Genomic DNA, 14,842 nt, shown 5'->3' with positions numbered 1-14,842 from the left:
CACCAAACTTTTTTTTGCTGCCGAGTTTGAGTCCTACGATCGGACCACGAGCTGCACTGTAGTTGGTGTATGGGGGAGGAGGAGTGGGTGAATTACTGAATGCCGACTCCACGGCTTCCCTAAGACGGATCAGCGCTCGCCCATTTCCCGAGTTGGAAGACCTCTCGATTTTAGTTGATTAAACTTATGTAGAGATGGAGATGAGGGTTTGCGCTCCAACTTCGCTACCCCCTCCCCCATTTCTCTGAGCTCTAGCAGTTCCCGATACTTTCCCTCCATCTTTCAAGTATCTTTGGCTCCCTAAAAGCTTGTCCCCTCCCAACTCTGCCGTGGCAAAGCCCCCCTCCACCAGGCACTTCGGGCCCGCCTCCTCCCCGTTGCCCTAGGGACCCCGCGATCTTGGGGGCCATACACTCCCTCCGGGGCTACGCGTCCTGCCAACCGGCCGCAGACGTGTAGCTGCTGGGTCGGCTGTGGAGGGAGGGGCTCAGGCTGGGGCTTGTCCGAAGCCAGGCGGGCGGGGCCGGGAAGGGGAGGTATAGGGGGCCGGACGGGGCGGAGCAGGCGGCATTTGCGGCCGGCGCCAGGGTGGAGAGTTGTGCGCCGGTCCCTGGGCCTGAGCTCCGGCTCCGGCTGGGGCGCCTGCGATGTCTCAAGATGGCGGAGCTCGGCGAATTAAAGGTACCGGCCCCCTCCCCCCATCCCCATCTGGACTCAGCCCGGCGGTACGCCGTGTCCGGGAAGCGACCGAGACTGGGTGCCGGGGCTCGGGTGGGCGCCGACGACGTGGCAGGCACGAGCTGCTGAGGATGGGAGAGAAGTAGCTGAGAGCGAGGAAGGGGCTGCGGCGGGGCTCCGGGGGCGGGGCTGCGGGGCAGATGTAGGGGTGGGGCCGAGGGGAATTGCAGCTGTTGGGGGCTGAGGCGCAGGGGGCGGGGACGAGGGGTAGAAGTCGGATTTAGTAGTAGGGGCAGTTGTTGGGGTAGGGCCAGGGGGAAAAGCTGCTGTAGAGGCACTGGGGGCGAGTCGATCAAGGCCAAGAGATGCAACAGTAGGGGGCACATGCAGGGATGGGACCGCGGGGCAGACGTAGGGGAGGCTCCGGGGGAAAGGCAGCTGAGAGGATAGGGTCTTTGGGGCTACTCTCGGGATCCGAGCTTTGGGAAATACCAGTAGGCTGCTGAGATGCAGGGGGCGGGGCTGTGCGGGCCGATACCTCGAGGGGTGGGCCAGAAGCATCCTGGAGGCTCAGAGGAAGGTCCTGCCTTAGTGAATCGCGGTGTTTGGGAAGAGGCAGAGGCATGTGAAACTATGGCATAGAAAGGTGGGAAGTTATAGGGGAAGCTAATGGAGAAAAAAAGACAGGACAGAGGAGATAAGGATGGGGAGAAAGAGGAGCAAGTTTCTCATCACATTCCATAAAAGGGGTCCAAGACAAAGCCTCCTATGAGAAGAATTGTGTAGGGCTAGCAAGCCCTGCACATGACAGGATCTCCTAGAGATTCACAGAAGGGAGTCTTCTAAGGAGAGCGCTCCCCTTCTGCTACATAGAGTTTGGAGGGTGACCACATCTGAGGACATCTCATAGAACCTCAAACTACCGAGTTCATCCGCCTGCCTCCTGGTTTTCTTCTGCCCTTTGAAATGGGAGCTATGGTCCTGGGCAGGCTGGAGGTCTAGCCACTGGGCCCAGCTACCTTCAGGGGATTTGCGATTCTGTGCCCTGACTCAGAGGCTTTTCCTTCATCCACCCAGGGTCTCTGTTTAGAGCTCTGCCCTCTCCTCTTCCACCCCTATAGGGGGGCGCTGTAAGTTGTAGAGGAGTATTAATTTCTCTGTGTAGGAGAGATGCCAGATTATGGTTCCTGGCAGAGAGAGTAAACAGGCAGGATACTTGGACTCAGTGATTCACTGTTAATCTCCCTGACCCAAGTTTTGGTCCTGTTTCCCTTCCAGAAAAATAGGACTAAGTTGTGGGGAGGGGGTGGTTATATAAACGATTCCAAGAAAGGATCTGGGGAAGTTATGAGCATTGAACCCTGACCTGAAAACCCTGGCCACAGAAGCTTCAGAGGCTTGGGGGAAATAGCCGAGGTGAATTAAGGTGGTTGGGAGGGGTGGGCTGAAGGGCACAATCCTCCAGCCACCTAGCCCCTTTCTTCCCCATGGGGCTGTCTGGCTTGAATCCTCTTGTCTCTCCCTCCTTCTCCCTGTCTCCTATCCTGTTCCCAGGAGGCTGGGATGGGTTTGAGAGTCTGAGAAAGGGCAAGAGAGGAGATAAGCAGCTTAAAGGAGAGTCCAGGGATGGAGGCGGGAGGCTGTATGGACTCGGAGGTGTGTCTGAGGGTGGCTTGCTGTCTGCCATTCCCTGCCCCACTCTGGCTGCTTCCAGGCTTGGGGAAATAGTGTTGCTCAAGCTCGGGGGTGGTGGTGATGATGCTGACCTGATGGTTGCTAAAGTGGGACTGAGATGTCCCTTTGGATAGGTCGACTACCTGGCAGTAATCCACTAGCTGCGAAGCATCATCTTTCCCATCAGTGCTGGAGAGAAAGGCACTGCCCACCTGGTAGCTCAGCCCATGTCTTGGCAGGGCAGGCCTGTGCAAGGGAGGATGCTCAAGCTTCTCTGTTTTTCTCCACAGCACATGGTGATGAGTTTCCGGGTGTCTGAGCTCCAGGTGCTTCTTGGCTTTGCTGGCCGGAACAAGAGTGGACGGAAGCACGAGCTCCTGGCCAAGGCTCTGCACCTCTTGAAGTCCAGCTGTGCCCCTAGTGTCCAGATGAAGATCAAAGAGCTTTACCGACGACGCTTTCCCCGGAAGACCCTGGGGCCCTCTGATCTCTCCCTTCTCTCTTTGCCCCCTGGCACCTCTCCTGTAGGCTCCCCTGGTCCTCTAGCTCCCATTCCCCCAACCCTGTTGGCCCCTGGCACCCTGCTGGGCCCCAAGTGTGAGGTGGACATGCACCCCCCTCTGCCCCAGCCTGTGCACCCTGATGTCACCATGAAACCATTGCCCTTCTATGAAGTCTATGGGGAGCTCATCCGGCCCACCACCCTTGGTATGGCTCTTTGTGGTCCCTTAGTCTTCTGGACTCCCTACCTGTTCCCCAAACATTTCTTAGGCTTTAGTCCTATGGGATCAGCGACCTGGGATGGGGGCGATTTCTGTGGCTGCCTGTGCATGGGCTTGGAATAACTGCCCCTTTGTATCCTCAGCATCCACTTCTAGCCAGCGGTTTGAGGAAGCGCACTTTACCTTTGCCCTCACACCCCAGCAAGTGCAGCAGATTCTTACATCCAGGTACATCTCTTCCAGCCTTCCTGCCTCATCCCTGGTCTCTGCTTTCTGACTTTATTCTCTTCTGCCCTGCGCTCTTCCCTATCCCTCCTCCTATACCTACTTGTCTCTTGTTCTTCTGTGTGTCTCTTCTCTATCTCCTGGACATCTAACTTTCAGCCTTTCTGTGCATTCACCCTTGCCCTCTGGGGGCTACATGCTGACATCTCTTCATCTCCCTCCCTGTTACAGAGAGGTTCTGCCAGGAGCCAAATGTGATTATACCATACAGGTGCAGCTAAGGTGAGTTCATCCTCCCTGCCTATCCTGGGTACCCACTGGGGGTAGGAGTGAAGTAGGGGTATGACAGATACCCTTACGAGATGTCCCTGCTCTGCCACTGCCTACTGCAGCCCTGCGACTCTTGTTGGATGCTGAGGGCTTCAGGCATCTATGACTGATTTTCTGGGGTTCCCTGTCTCTCTGCCAGATTCAAGTTAAGAAATTTCTTCCCACTCTTTCTTCCTTTCTCATCTTTTACCAGGTTCTGTCTCTGTGAGACCAGCTGCCCCCAGGAAGATTATTTTCCCCCCAACCTCTTTGTCAAGGTCAATGGGAAACTGTGCCCCCTGCCGGTAAATGCTCTCCCCTTCTTCTGTCAGTATATTAACTACAAACCTATTCTGAAAGAGACATGCCTAGCACAGTGCGTGGCACATAGTAGGTGCTCAGTTTACTGACTGAATCAATATAATCTCGAGAGTATTAAGATAGGGCTGAACAAAGGTTTTGTGAGAACTCGGAGGAGGACATTAGTTCAACCCAAGATGTAAGAAAGACTTCTTTTTTGTTTTTTTTTTTTGAGACAGAGTCACTCGCTCTGTCACTCAGGCTGGAGTGCAATGGCGCAATCTCTGCTCACTGCAACCTCTGCCTCCCTAGTTCAAGCAATTCTCTTGCCTCAGCCTCCCAAGTAGCTGGGATTACAGGTGCCCACCACCCTGCCCGGCTAATTTTTGTATTTTTAGTAGAGACGGAGTTTTACCATGTTAGCTAGGCTGGTCTCGAACTCCTGACCTCAGGTGATCCACCCACCTCGGCTTCCTAAAGTGCTGGGATTACAGACATGAGCCAGTACACCCGGCCAGAAAGACTTGACCCCAGAGCTGAGAGTTAGAAAAGGTGAGGCATCCTTATTCCTCCTCCTCAGGGACTCAGTGAGTGAGTTCCTTTTTTCTCAGTCAATAAATAAGCTCTCCTTTCTCCCCAGGAGTGAACCCCACACATAACCCTAGACAGTGCTCCAGTTTTGTGAGCCACTGAATGGGCCTCCATCCCCTTGGTCAGTGAGTGAGCGAGTTGGCCTTCCCTCCAGGGATTGAATAACCCGAGACAAGATATCTTTTGTTGAAAGAGCAGAGCCCCTTCCCAGAGCCACTTCTCCACTGACCAATCCCTCCCTTCTCCAGGGTTACCTTCCCCCAACCAAGAATGGTGCCGAGCCCAAGAGGCCCAGCCGCCCCATCAACATCACACCCCTGGCTCGACTCTCAGCCACTGTTCCCAACACCATTGTGGTCAATTGGTCATCTGAGTTCGGACGGGTGAGCACAGCTAAAGCAGGTGCCTGGAAAAGCCTGCTGAGGGTGAAGGGGAACCATCCAGTGTCCTGGGTTGGGGAAGCATTTTCCTCTTTATGAGTCTGTCTCTGGTCCTCATGGAACAAAAGTGGGCAGTGGTGGTATGAGAAGCAGAGGCTAATTGTCTACCCCCTGCCTCCAAGTAGAATTACTCCTTGTCTGTGTACCTGGTGAGGCAGTTGACTGCAGGAACCCTTCTACAAAAACTCAGAGCAAAGGGTATCCGGAACCCAGACCACTCGCGGGCACTGAGTGAGTAACATCTTTCCTCTCTTCCCCACCTGATCTGGATTCAAGTCTTCCTGGCCCTCCAGCCTTCATAATTAAACCCATACCTCTTTTTTGACAACTTACTCCCCTTCTCACATGAACCCCAACCCTCCCCCTCTACCCCTGACCAGTCTTCCAGTCTTTATAGTTGAAATTGGACCACTCCCAGGCACCCTTGAATTTCCAATCATGTATCTGCTTTGCACCTCACAGTCCCTAACTCCAGCCCTGCTAGAATATGGGCTCTCCGGACTGGAAAGAATCTTAGGGGTCCTCTAATCTAACCCTCACATGATGCTTCAACTCCTCCAGATCATCTCTAACATAGCCAGAGTGTCACGCTATGTTTAAGCATCTTCAGGGATGGGAAAATCCCCCACACCCAGCCTTCATCATCCATATCCCAGACCACTTCCATGTGACGTCCCACTGGCCCCCAAAGACGCTCCACCCAGCAGCCTCTCAGCCAGAGCCATCTGTTCCTGGCCTTACCAACTCCTGGGCTTCCTCCAGCCTTGCTGACCCCATGGCTCTGGCCTCACTTTTGTTTCAGTCAAGGAGAAATTGACTGCTGACCCTGACAGTGAGGTGGCCACTACAAGTCTCCGGGTGTCACTCATGTGCCCGGTGGGTAAAAGGGGAGAAGGGAACAGGGTGGGAAGGGAGTTGGGTTTAGCCTGTGGACTTTGATGAGGGTTCCTAGGGATACTGGCGTGAAGTTTTCTGGGATGAAACCAGAGTAGGGCCTCTGACAAGAGAACTTGCTTCTCCTCAGCTAGGGAAGATGCGCCTGACTGTCCCTTGTCGTGCCCTCACCTGCGCCCACCTGCAGAGCTTCGATGCTGCCCTTTATCTACAGATGAATGAGAAGAAGCCTACATGGACATGTCCTGTGTGTGACAAGAAGGCTCCCTATGAATCTCTTATCATTGATGGGTAGGGCCATTTTGCTTCCTCTTACCTAGGACATCCACTAGAACCTCTTTTCTTGGTTATTTCTTTTTCTTTTTCTTTTCTTTTTTTTTTTTTTGAGATGGAATCTTACTCTGTTCCCCAGGCTGGAGTGCAGTGGCACAATCTTGGCTCACTGCAACCTCCACCTCCCGGGTTCAGGCGATACTCCTGCCTCAGCCTCCTGAGTAGCTGGGATTACAGGCACCCACCACCATGCCTGGCTAATTTTTGTATTTTTAGTAAAGACTGGGTTTCACCATGTTGGCCAGGCTGGTCTTGAACTCCTGACCTCAGGTGATCTGCCCACTTCAGCCTCCTAAAGTGCTGGGATTACAGGCATGAGACAACATGCCCAGCCTATAATATTTCTTTTTTCTTTTAGCCACCACCTCCTTCAGGGTTTTTAATTCATATGGCTTACTTCCCCTCACATGAACTGCAATTCTCACCTTATCTATCCCTTTTACCAGTCTGTGTGTGTGTGTGTGTATGTGCATGTGTGTGGGGGGGGAGGGCAACATTAAGGACTTAGTATATACAAGGCATCTTGCTGAGCACTTTGCATGAGTTATCTCATTGAATCCTCACAATAACCCTATGGACTCAGCTCCTACCTGTAATTCCAACACTGGAAGGCTGAGATGGGAAGATCATTTGAGGCTAGGAGTTTGAGACCAGCCTGGGCAACATAGTAGACCCTCTCTCTATAAAAAATTTAAAAAATTAGCCAGGCATGTTATAATAGCTCATGACTGTAGTCTTAGCTGCTCAGGAGGCTGAGGCAGGAGGATGGCTTGAACCCAGGAGTTTGAGGCTGCAGTGAGCTATGATTGCATTACTGCACCCCAGCCTGGGCAACAGATTGAGACCCTGTCTCAAAAAAAGAAATAATCCTATGATTGGCTAGTGACACTCACCCAGAAAAAAAAAAAAGAAAAAAAAAACCCTATGAGATAGGTAGTATCATTACACATGAGGAAACTGAGGCCGAGAGAGATTGAGCCTTGCTCAAGGTTATATTGTTAAGTGGCAGAGCCAGTGTACTGAACTGTCATAATATATCACCTATAACAACTACCTGACTTCCCACTGAGCATTGCAATAACGTTCTTTTGAGGGCCTGGATGTTCTAATCTTTTGATCTTGCTAGTCTTAACCTCTTTTTGGAATCTACATTATGGTTCCTGTTCCCAGTGCTCCCCGACTTTTTGTTTGTTTGTTTGTTTGTTTTTGAGACAGGGTCTCGTTCTGTTGCCCAGACTGGAGTATAGTAGCACAATCATAGCTCACTGCAGCCTCGACCTCCTGGCCTCAAGTGATCCTCCCACCTTGGCCTCCCAAAGTGCTAGGATTGCAGGCATGAGCTACCATGCCTGGCCCCTAGTGCCTTTATTTATTTATTTTTACACAAGTGTTTAGAAAGCCAAAGACCCAGTGCCTTTTGGAGATGGTTTATGGACTTCTGTGTCTCTGCTCCTTTTGTTCCTTATACTACACGTAAGTGCTCAGATTTTTTTTTTTTTTTTTTGAGACGGTGTTTCACTCTGTCACCCAGGCTGGAGTGGTATGGCACAGTCTCGTGATCTCGGCTCATGCAACCTCTGCCTCCTGGGTTCAAGCAATTCTCCTGCCTCAGCCTCCTGAGTAGCTGGGATTACAGGCATGTGCCGCCACATCCAGCTAATTTTGTATTTTTGGTAGAGATGGGGTTTCACCATGTTGGCCAGGCTGGTCTCGAACTCCTGACCTCAGGTGATCCACCCACCTCAGTCTCTGAAAGTGTGATTATAGGCGTGAGCCACCACGCTGGCTTTTTTTTTTTTTTTTTTTTTTTTGAGGCAGAGCCTTGCTCTGTTGCCCAGGGTGGAGAACAGTGGTGTGGTCTAGGCTCACTGCAACCTCTGCCTCCTGGGTTCAAGCGATTCTCATGCCTCAGCCTCCTAAGTAGCTGGGATTATAGGCATGTGCCACCACACCTGGCTAATTTTTGTATTTTTAGTAGAGATGAGGTTTCACCATGTTGGCCAGGCTGGTCTTGAACTCCCAGCCTCAAGCGATTCACCTGCTGGTACCTCCCAAAGTGCTGGGATTAAAGGCGTGAGCCACTGCACCCAGCCTCAGATTGTATTTATTTTAAAACCTATTACTTACTTTGCAAAGCTCTTTTACATACCTTGTGTTATTTGATTCCAACAACTCAGAGCGGTCCAGTAGGATGGATAATGTCCTTATTTTACAGATGAGGAGACTGAGATACAGGAAGGTGAGTTACAGAACTCTGGCTACTGTTCTGCTCATCTCCCAGCCCCATGAATTTTCATCTCTCTCTTCCCCCAGTTTATTTATGGAGATTCTTAGTTCCTGTTCAGATTGTGATGAGATCCAATTCATGGAAGATGGATCCTGGTGCCCAATGAAACCCAAGAAGGAGGCATCTGAGGTTTGCCCCCCGCCAGGGTATGGGCTGGATGGTGAGTGACCCCCTGTTCCCCAGCTAAGCTAAATCTTGGATGGCCTCTTCTCTGAGACGTAGTCTTCTTAATACCCGCAGGCCTCCAGTACAGCCCAGTCCAGGGGGGAAATCCATCAGAGAATAAGAAGAAGGTCGAAGTTATTGACTTGACAATAGAAAGCTCATCAGATGAGGAGGATCTGCCTCCTACCAAGAAGCACTGTTCTGTCACCTCAGCTGCCATCCCGGCCCTACCTGGAAGCAAAGGGTATGAGAAAATAGGCTGAGTCTACAGCAAAACGGACAGGGGAAGAAGTCAGGATTGCTTTCTGATCATTGGACAAAGCCTGGGGCAAGAGAAATGTGGAGGGGACAGAGAGGGAACCTGGGGACCTGAGCTGGGTGAGGACATCTGTGGTTTGCTGGCTGCCTCAGCTCCTCTCTACCCACAGAGTCCTGACATCTGGCCACCAGCCATCCTCGGTGCTAAGGAGCCCTGCTATGGGCACGTTGGGTGGGGATTTCCTGTCCAGTCTCCCACTACATGAGTACCCACCTGCCTTCCCACTGGGAGCCGACATCCAAGGTATGACATGGATCATAAGATGGACCCTGCACTGCCACACCCTCCCCAGAGCTACATCAGAACCCCTGTTCCTTCTCAAAGCCTCCTGCTTCTCCTGCAAGGGGCCACAGTCCAAAGTGCTTTGTCTTTTGGTGGTAAAGGGGTCAGATAGGAGGTTAATTTTGATTTTTCTTTTCCTGCCAGGTTTAGATTTATTTTCATTTCTTCAGACAGAGAGTCAGGTAAGTGGTTCTTTCTTCAGAAGGTCTCAGATCTCTGAAGCTTCCTTTCTAGACACTGATGGGGCCCCTCCCTCTCTTATGATCTCTGGGGATGTAAATCTGCTTTCCCGTGAGGGCAGTGGGGTGTAGGTATCTTATTATCTCCTCAGCCCCACTGGTAGTTCCTGAGATTCCTACTTAGGCCTCCTTCCTAGATCCCCTGTTAGTTTTCTGCCCTGGCCTACTCACCCCTACCCCCGTGTGCACTTAGAGCACCATGCCTGCTCTAACCGGACATTCCACACATTTCAGACGCCCACAAAGCCAAGAACCTAACAAGTTGGAGGAGCTCTCTCAAGGCAGGGAAAGGGGAAGGGTGTAGGGAAGTAGGGGAAAGAGGGAGAGGCTCTCCTGCTTCTCAAGAGAATACCTTCGGATCCACAGGGGTTGATTGCTCTCATACGGCATTTCTGAGATGAGTGATTGGGAGGTGGGGAAGTCAGGATTGAGATCTTAAACTATGCCCTTGATTCTTCCTAGCACTATGGCCCCTCTGTCATCACCTCACTAGATGAACAGGATGCCCTTGGCCACTTCTTCCAGTACCGAGGGACCCCTTCTCACTTTCTGGGCCCACTGGCCCCCACGCTGGGGAGCTCCCACTGCAGCGCCACTCCGGCGCCCCCTCCTGGCCGTGTCAGCAGCATTGTGGCCCCTGGGGGGGCCTTGAGGGAGGGGCATGGAGGACCCCTGCCCTCAGGTCCCTCTTTGACTGGCTGTCGGTCAGACATCATTTCCCTGGACTGAGTTCCCTGGATTATGGAAACTTCGCTGTCCCCCAACACTGAGCAAGTATGCTGTGGAGTCCCAACCCCAGCTACTCTGATCCCTCTGGGGGCTCTGGCCAATGGCCAGACAGACCTTCACAGATGCCTACTTTTGGCCTCATCTCTGCCTGACAAGGCCAGCACCCAAAGGGTTAATATTTAACCTCTTTTTAAGGACACTGGGGTCTGTTTCTGGAAATGTTCTTTAGATGGTGGCACATTCCTTTGGGTATGTTAACCTAGGCAGTGGGAGGCAAATGGGATGGTATGTGAGCTAGGAGAAGGGCTGAACCCTCAGCCTTGACTACGTCTAGAGCCTCTTGGGGAAGGGGCACCTCTCTTGAACCCCAAATGCTCTCTCTTCTTATTACCCAAACCCATGGCTCTATTTCTTCTTCACATCCATTGTCTCATGTCCATTCCATTCCCTTCGGCCAAACAGACAGGTGGAAAAACTGAGACAGGCAGTTTCAGAGATGGACAGAGAACTTTATTTTGGATTGTGGATGTGGACTTTTTTGTACATAAATAAGAAAAACCAAAATACTCCAAAGATGACTTCCCCTGCCTCCTACTCCAGTATGACAGAGGAGGATGTAAGGCCTTAGCCATGATCCCCAGGGGTTTGGGAGTCAGGCCCGGCCTATTGCTTGGGTCTCTCTCTATTTATATATTTAAGTTCACAGTGTTTCTTATTCCACCCTAAGCTTCTAGAGGCTCATGGCCCTGTAGTTAGGCCTGGCTCATTCTGCACCTTTCCAGGGAGGTGGAAGGACCCTGTGCCCTCCTTCCCAATCTTCTTTTTCAGGCTCGCCAAGGCCTAGGACCTATGTTGTAATTTTAGTTCTTATTTCTAAAGTTGTAGTGAAGCTCTCACCCATAATAAAGGTTGTGAATGTTCTGTGAGTGTCATGGAGATGGGCTAGGGAGGGGATTTTACACTTCACTTTCCAGACCCCTGGTTTGGGGGAAGAGGGTCCATGTTCCATTCTTCCTTTGCTGGCCCTGGGTCCAGGTAAGCTGCACTTTTACACGGTGGGGGTATTCTATGGAGGAATTCCAAGAGAGGTTGTCCTTCCCTGCTTTCCCCCGTGCCTGTAAAAACTAGACCATTCCAGCCCAGTACTGTGGAGCTCTCCAGTCCTTTTTCACTTTTACCTGCCCAGATGTTGCAGCCAGAGCTTGAGGGCAAACTTGGTTCCAGTGCTGACTCTCTCTTTGTCCTCTGCCATGGTTGGGATCATCCGCAGGAGGGTGGACATGTGCAGGACCAGAGGTCAGGCTCTTCCATCCTCCTCTAGTTCCACTGCACTGCATGGTGACAACTCCTGTTGGGGCTGTGCCTTGTAGCTTACAAAGAACTTACATATATGTTAGGTCCCCGAATCCTCCCAACTACCACAGGAGGTGGGTGGGTGTTGACCTCATTTGCAGAAAGGAAACAGGTTCAAGGAGGGTTAAATGACTTGCCCCTGTGTTAGAACTGACACTTAGACCTTCAATGCTAGCCAGTTAGAGCAAGAATCTTTGGGGTTTGATGGTCAGTGTCTTAGATTTCATGTACCTTCTTAATTATCAGCTGACCCACTATCCTTAAATATCCCCCACAACACAAAATTCCATCCTGAGGACAGGATAGACGCTGAACTTCTCAACATGAATATGTTGGTGTATTAGAGGCTGAGGGAGAAGCTCTTACTTACAGGACAGAGGGTGGTAGGTCCTGGGGGAGAAGTCCGGGTGTCTCTGTCCCATCCTCTGTGGCAGCCACTGCAGCAGCTACATCTGGTGTCAGCCACGGAAGGGCGCTCACCTCACTTGGGTTTGGTTGGATCCGGGCCTGGGTTCAGACATGGTGACCCCTCAGTCATTGCCTCTCCCTGGGCTGCCTGTTCGTGATCAAAACCTACCCGCAGGTTTCATGGAGAAAGGCAGGAGCAAGGGGAAAGGGTATTGCATATTCTTCGTTATCTCTGACTACCCCCGCCACCCCCGCCCAGCTCCTAATCACAGTCAGAACCAGGTTGCTTGGGCTCCCCTGAGCCCTGTTTCCTTCCCTCACTGCCAGCCCTACCTGCAACTGCTGCTGTGATTCCTGGGAGATCACGAGTAGATACAGAACAATGTGATGGTATTTGGGTAAACCCCAGCTCAGCCTAGGAGGGTAGGCAGACTAGGAAAAGAAAACAGCAAAAGTGAGACCTTTCTGTCACTTTTTTTTTTTTTTTAAGATGGAGTTTCGCTCTTGTCGTCCAGGCTGGCATGCAATGGCGTGATCTTGGCTCACTGCAACCTCTGCCTCCTGGGTTCAAGCAATTCTCCAGCCTCAGCCTCCAGAGTAGCTGGGATTACAGGCGCCTGCCACCACGCCCAGCTAATTTTTGTATTTTTAGTAGAGACGGGGTTTCGCCATGTTGTCCAGGCTGGTCTCAAACTTCTGACCTCAGGTGATCCGCCCACCTCAGCCTCCCAAAGTGTTGGGATTACAGGCGTGAGCCACCGCACCCGGCCCTTTCTGTCACTTTTTGAGACTTTGTTAATACAGCTTTAGGGTGAAACAAAATGGTGGCCAAAAGCTGAGGGCGTGGATGGTACAGATGACACAGCAGGGACATGGGTGAGGGTTATGGATTTGGGGACTCCAGCCCACTTATGTGCTATTGTTTCCCTTGTAGCCAAGGCAGGTAGGGGCTGATCTATGGACTTTGGTGGGTAGTTGTTGAGGTCTCTTGGTTAAATATGGAGGAGCTTCTCCCAGCTCCTTGTCTCACCTCCCATAAACCCAGAGGGACCCAAGAGAACTGGCCCTAGGGCAGGTGTAGTCCACTCTCCTCCCAAAGTTCTCGAAGCCCTCCGTCCAGCAGCTGGGAGTCAGAGAAGACACATCAGAGGGGCCAGTGCCCGACTCTTCCAAGTCCTTTTGCTTGCCCCTCCCTCAGCCCACACCCAAGGTGGTCCCAGGCATGGGTCTCTTGGCTCAGGTTGGATCAGCTGACTGGTTACCTCCTCCTCAAGTTCCACGTGCCCACCTGCAACAACAGTGGGGCCAGTAGGTGAATGGTGGTGGTCTTGGCCAGGGAGCCCCCACTCACTGTTGACACTCCTCTCCCCTCCAGTGGACACAGAGGGAGTTGCAGTCCCTTGTGACTATGAACATGCCACATTTTGGGGCCCACTTTATCCTTCTGAGACTGGGAAAAACATTGTTGCGGGGAAAGGGCAAATTTCTTCTCTGTACTTGGGGCCTTGTCCCCAGAATACTCACCCGGGGGTACCCAGAGGTTGGGGGAAACGCTGAGGGTGCGTGCCCTTCGGGTTAGCAAGACAGTCTTGTCGCTGGACTGCAGAATGACGGCCACACCCAGGTCCACACCTCGATCTGTGGGCAGCTCAGCCCCAGGGACCCTGGGCCGCTCCTCCAGGGCCGCAAAAGGGCAGAAAGGGGGTCGCTGGCAGAAGGAAGCCAGCTGGGTTAAGGCTTCAGAAGGGCGGCACTGGGTGGGCGTGACTTCCAAAAATGGGGCTACACCGCGCGTTGGGGGCGGGGTCCTCGCCGCAAGTTCCCACCCGATTTCAGTCCCCATCTTCGGCCCTTCACTGCCCCCGCTCTGGGGCCCCCTTCTGCCGACCTGGAGCGGAAGCCTAGCGGAGGCGCCTGGGAAGGGCCTGCTCGAGAGGACAAGCCGTCCTCGCTTCAAGCTGCAGTGAATGGGCTACGTCCCGAGCCCTGGTCCGGCTCCCAGGAGGCCACACACACTCCATGCGAAGCTCACCGACTCCGGACGCCCGGACAGGAGCAGCTGCACCCGCACCGCGGCCATAACGCGACTCTGGAGTCGCTGCGGCCCGCCTGGCGCCCTCTGGTGGCCTAGAGACGCTTCCCCTCGGAACGTTCCGCAGGGTCGTAGCGGGGTTTCCGAAAGTCCCCGGGGAAATAAGGGCACATCTTTTGAGGATGACCCACGGGTATAATATTAAACCACAAAGAATACCTCTAAATGCTCAGCTCCTATTCCTTCCTATCTTCTCTGTTTAGGACAATGACCCCCAGACCGAATGACTTCAGGACCCTACTTCCAAACAGCCCTAAGCTGAACTGTAAGCATCCTCTACAGCACTATGCACACCTGTTACAGCAGGCATCACTTCGAATTAATTATCTCCAAGCGAAACACACCAAATAACATTTTCGATACCACTTCTCCTTTCACTTCACTCAAATGGCAACCAAGTATGCAGTTGCTATCTCCTTAAACTTCCTCAAACCCATGTTCTCTCCAGCCTTCATTCATTGCCCTAGTTTAAGCCTTCCTCGTATTTTGCCTGAAATATTATTGCAAGTCTCCAAATAGTCTTGCCCCTACCAGTTCATTCTCTACAGTGCTGCCAGAGTGATGTTTTGTTTTGAGAGTCTCACTCTACAGCCCAGACTGGAGTGCACTGGCGTGATCCCAGCTCACTGCAACCTCCATCTCCCAGGTTGAAGCGATTCTCGTGCTTTAGCTTCCGAAGTAGTAGCTGGGATTACAGGACGCCCACCACCACGCGCGGCCTTTTTTTTTTTTTTTTTTGAGACGGAGTCTCGCTCTGTCACCCAGGCTGGAGTGCAGTGGCGCCATCTCAGCTCACTGCAAC

General features: G+C 52.4%; 2 protein-coding genes across 2 annotated transcripts; one reads left to right on the top strand and one right to left on the bottom strand.

Moving 5' to 3' along the window:
- The first annotated feature begins 524 nt into the window (after window positions 1-524).
- Window positions 525-11,108, top strand: PIAS3 (protein inhibitor of activated STAT 3). Its single transcript, XM_003806201.7, has 14 exons — window positions 525-681; window positions 2,643-3,060; window positions 3,218-3,302; window positions 3,531-3,581; window positions 3,823-3,913; window positions 4,748-4,882; window positions 5,065-5,170; window positions 5,742-5,815; window positions 5,964-6,124; window positions 8,480-8,613; window positions 8,694-8,862; window positions 9,047-9,180; window positions 9,364-9,401; window positions 9,921-11,108. The coding sequence occupies exons 1-14, from the start codon at window positions 658-660 to the stop codon at window positions 10,185-10,187; spliced, it is 1,887 nt and encodes a 628-aa protein (XP_003806249.2). The 5' UTR covers window positions 525-657; the 3' UTR covers window positions 10,188-11,108.
- On the bottom strand, window positions 11,058-14,785 carry NUDT17 (nudix hydrolase 17). The gene is given in 8 exon segments (XM_063606100.1): window positions 11,058-11,253; window positions 11,366-11,518; window positions 11,911-12,047; window positions 12,282-12,380; window positions 12,979-13,071; window positions 13,211-13,236; window positions 13,473-13,656; window positions 13,837-14,785. Coding segments are annotated over 8 exon segments (987 nt in total). The 5' UTR covers window positions 14,029-14,785; the 3' UTR covers window positions 11,058-11,150.
- Between the last annotated feature and the right edge of the window lie 57 nt (window positions 14,786-14,842).

The sequence above is a fragment of the Pan paniscus genome, chromosome 1 (assembly GCF_029289425.2).
Source record: "Pan paniscus chromosome 1, NHGRI_mPanPan1-v2.0_pri, whole genome shotgun sequence".
NCBI lineage: Eukaryota > Metazoa > Chordata > Mammalia > Primates > Hominidae > Pan > Pan paniscus.
Note: the sequence above shows the minus strand (reverse complement) of the source record. Positions and strands in the feature narration are given on the sequence as shown.

Coding starts and splice junctions, on each gene's coding strand:
- PIAS3 (XM_003806201.7), top strand. CDS start 658: ATGGCGGAGCTCGGCGAATTAAAG. Junction 3,582..3,822: donor ACCATACAGGTGCAGCTAAG/GTGAGTTCATCC, acceptor ATCTTTTACCAG/GTTCTGTCTCTGTGAGACCA. Junction 9,402..9,920: donor TTCTTCAGACAGAGAGTCAG/GTAAGTGGTTCT, acceptor GATTCTTCCTAG/CACTATGGCCCCTCTGTCAT.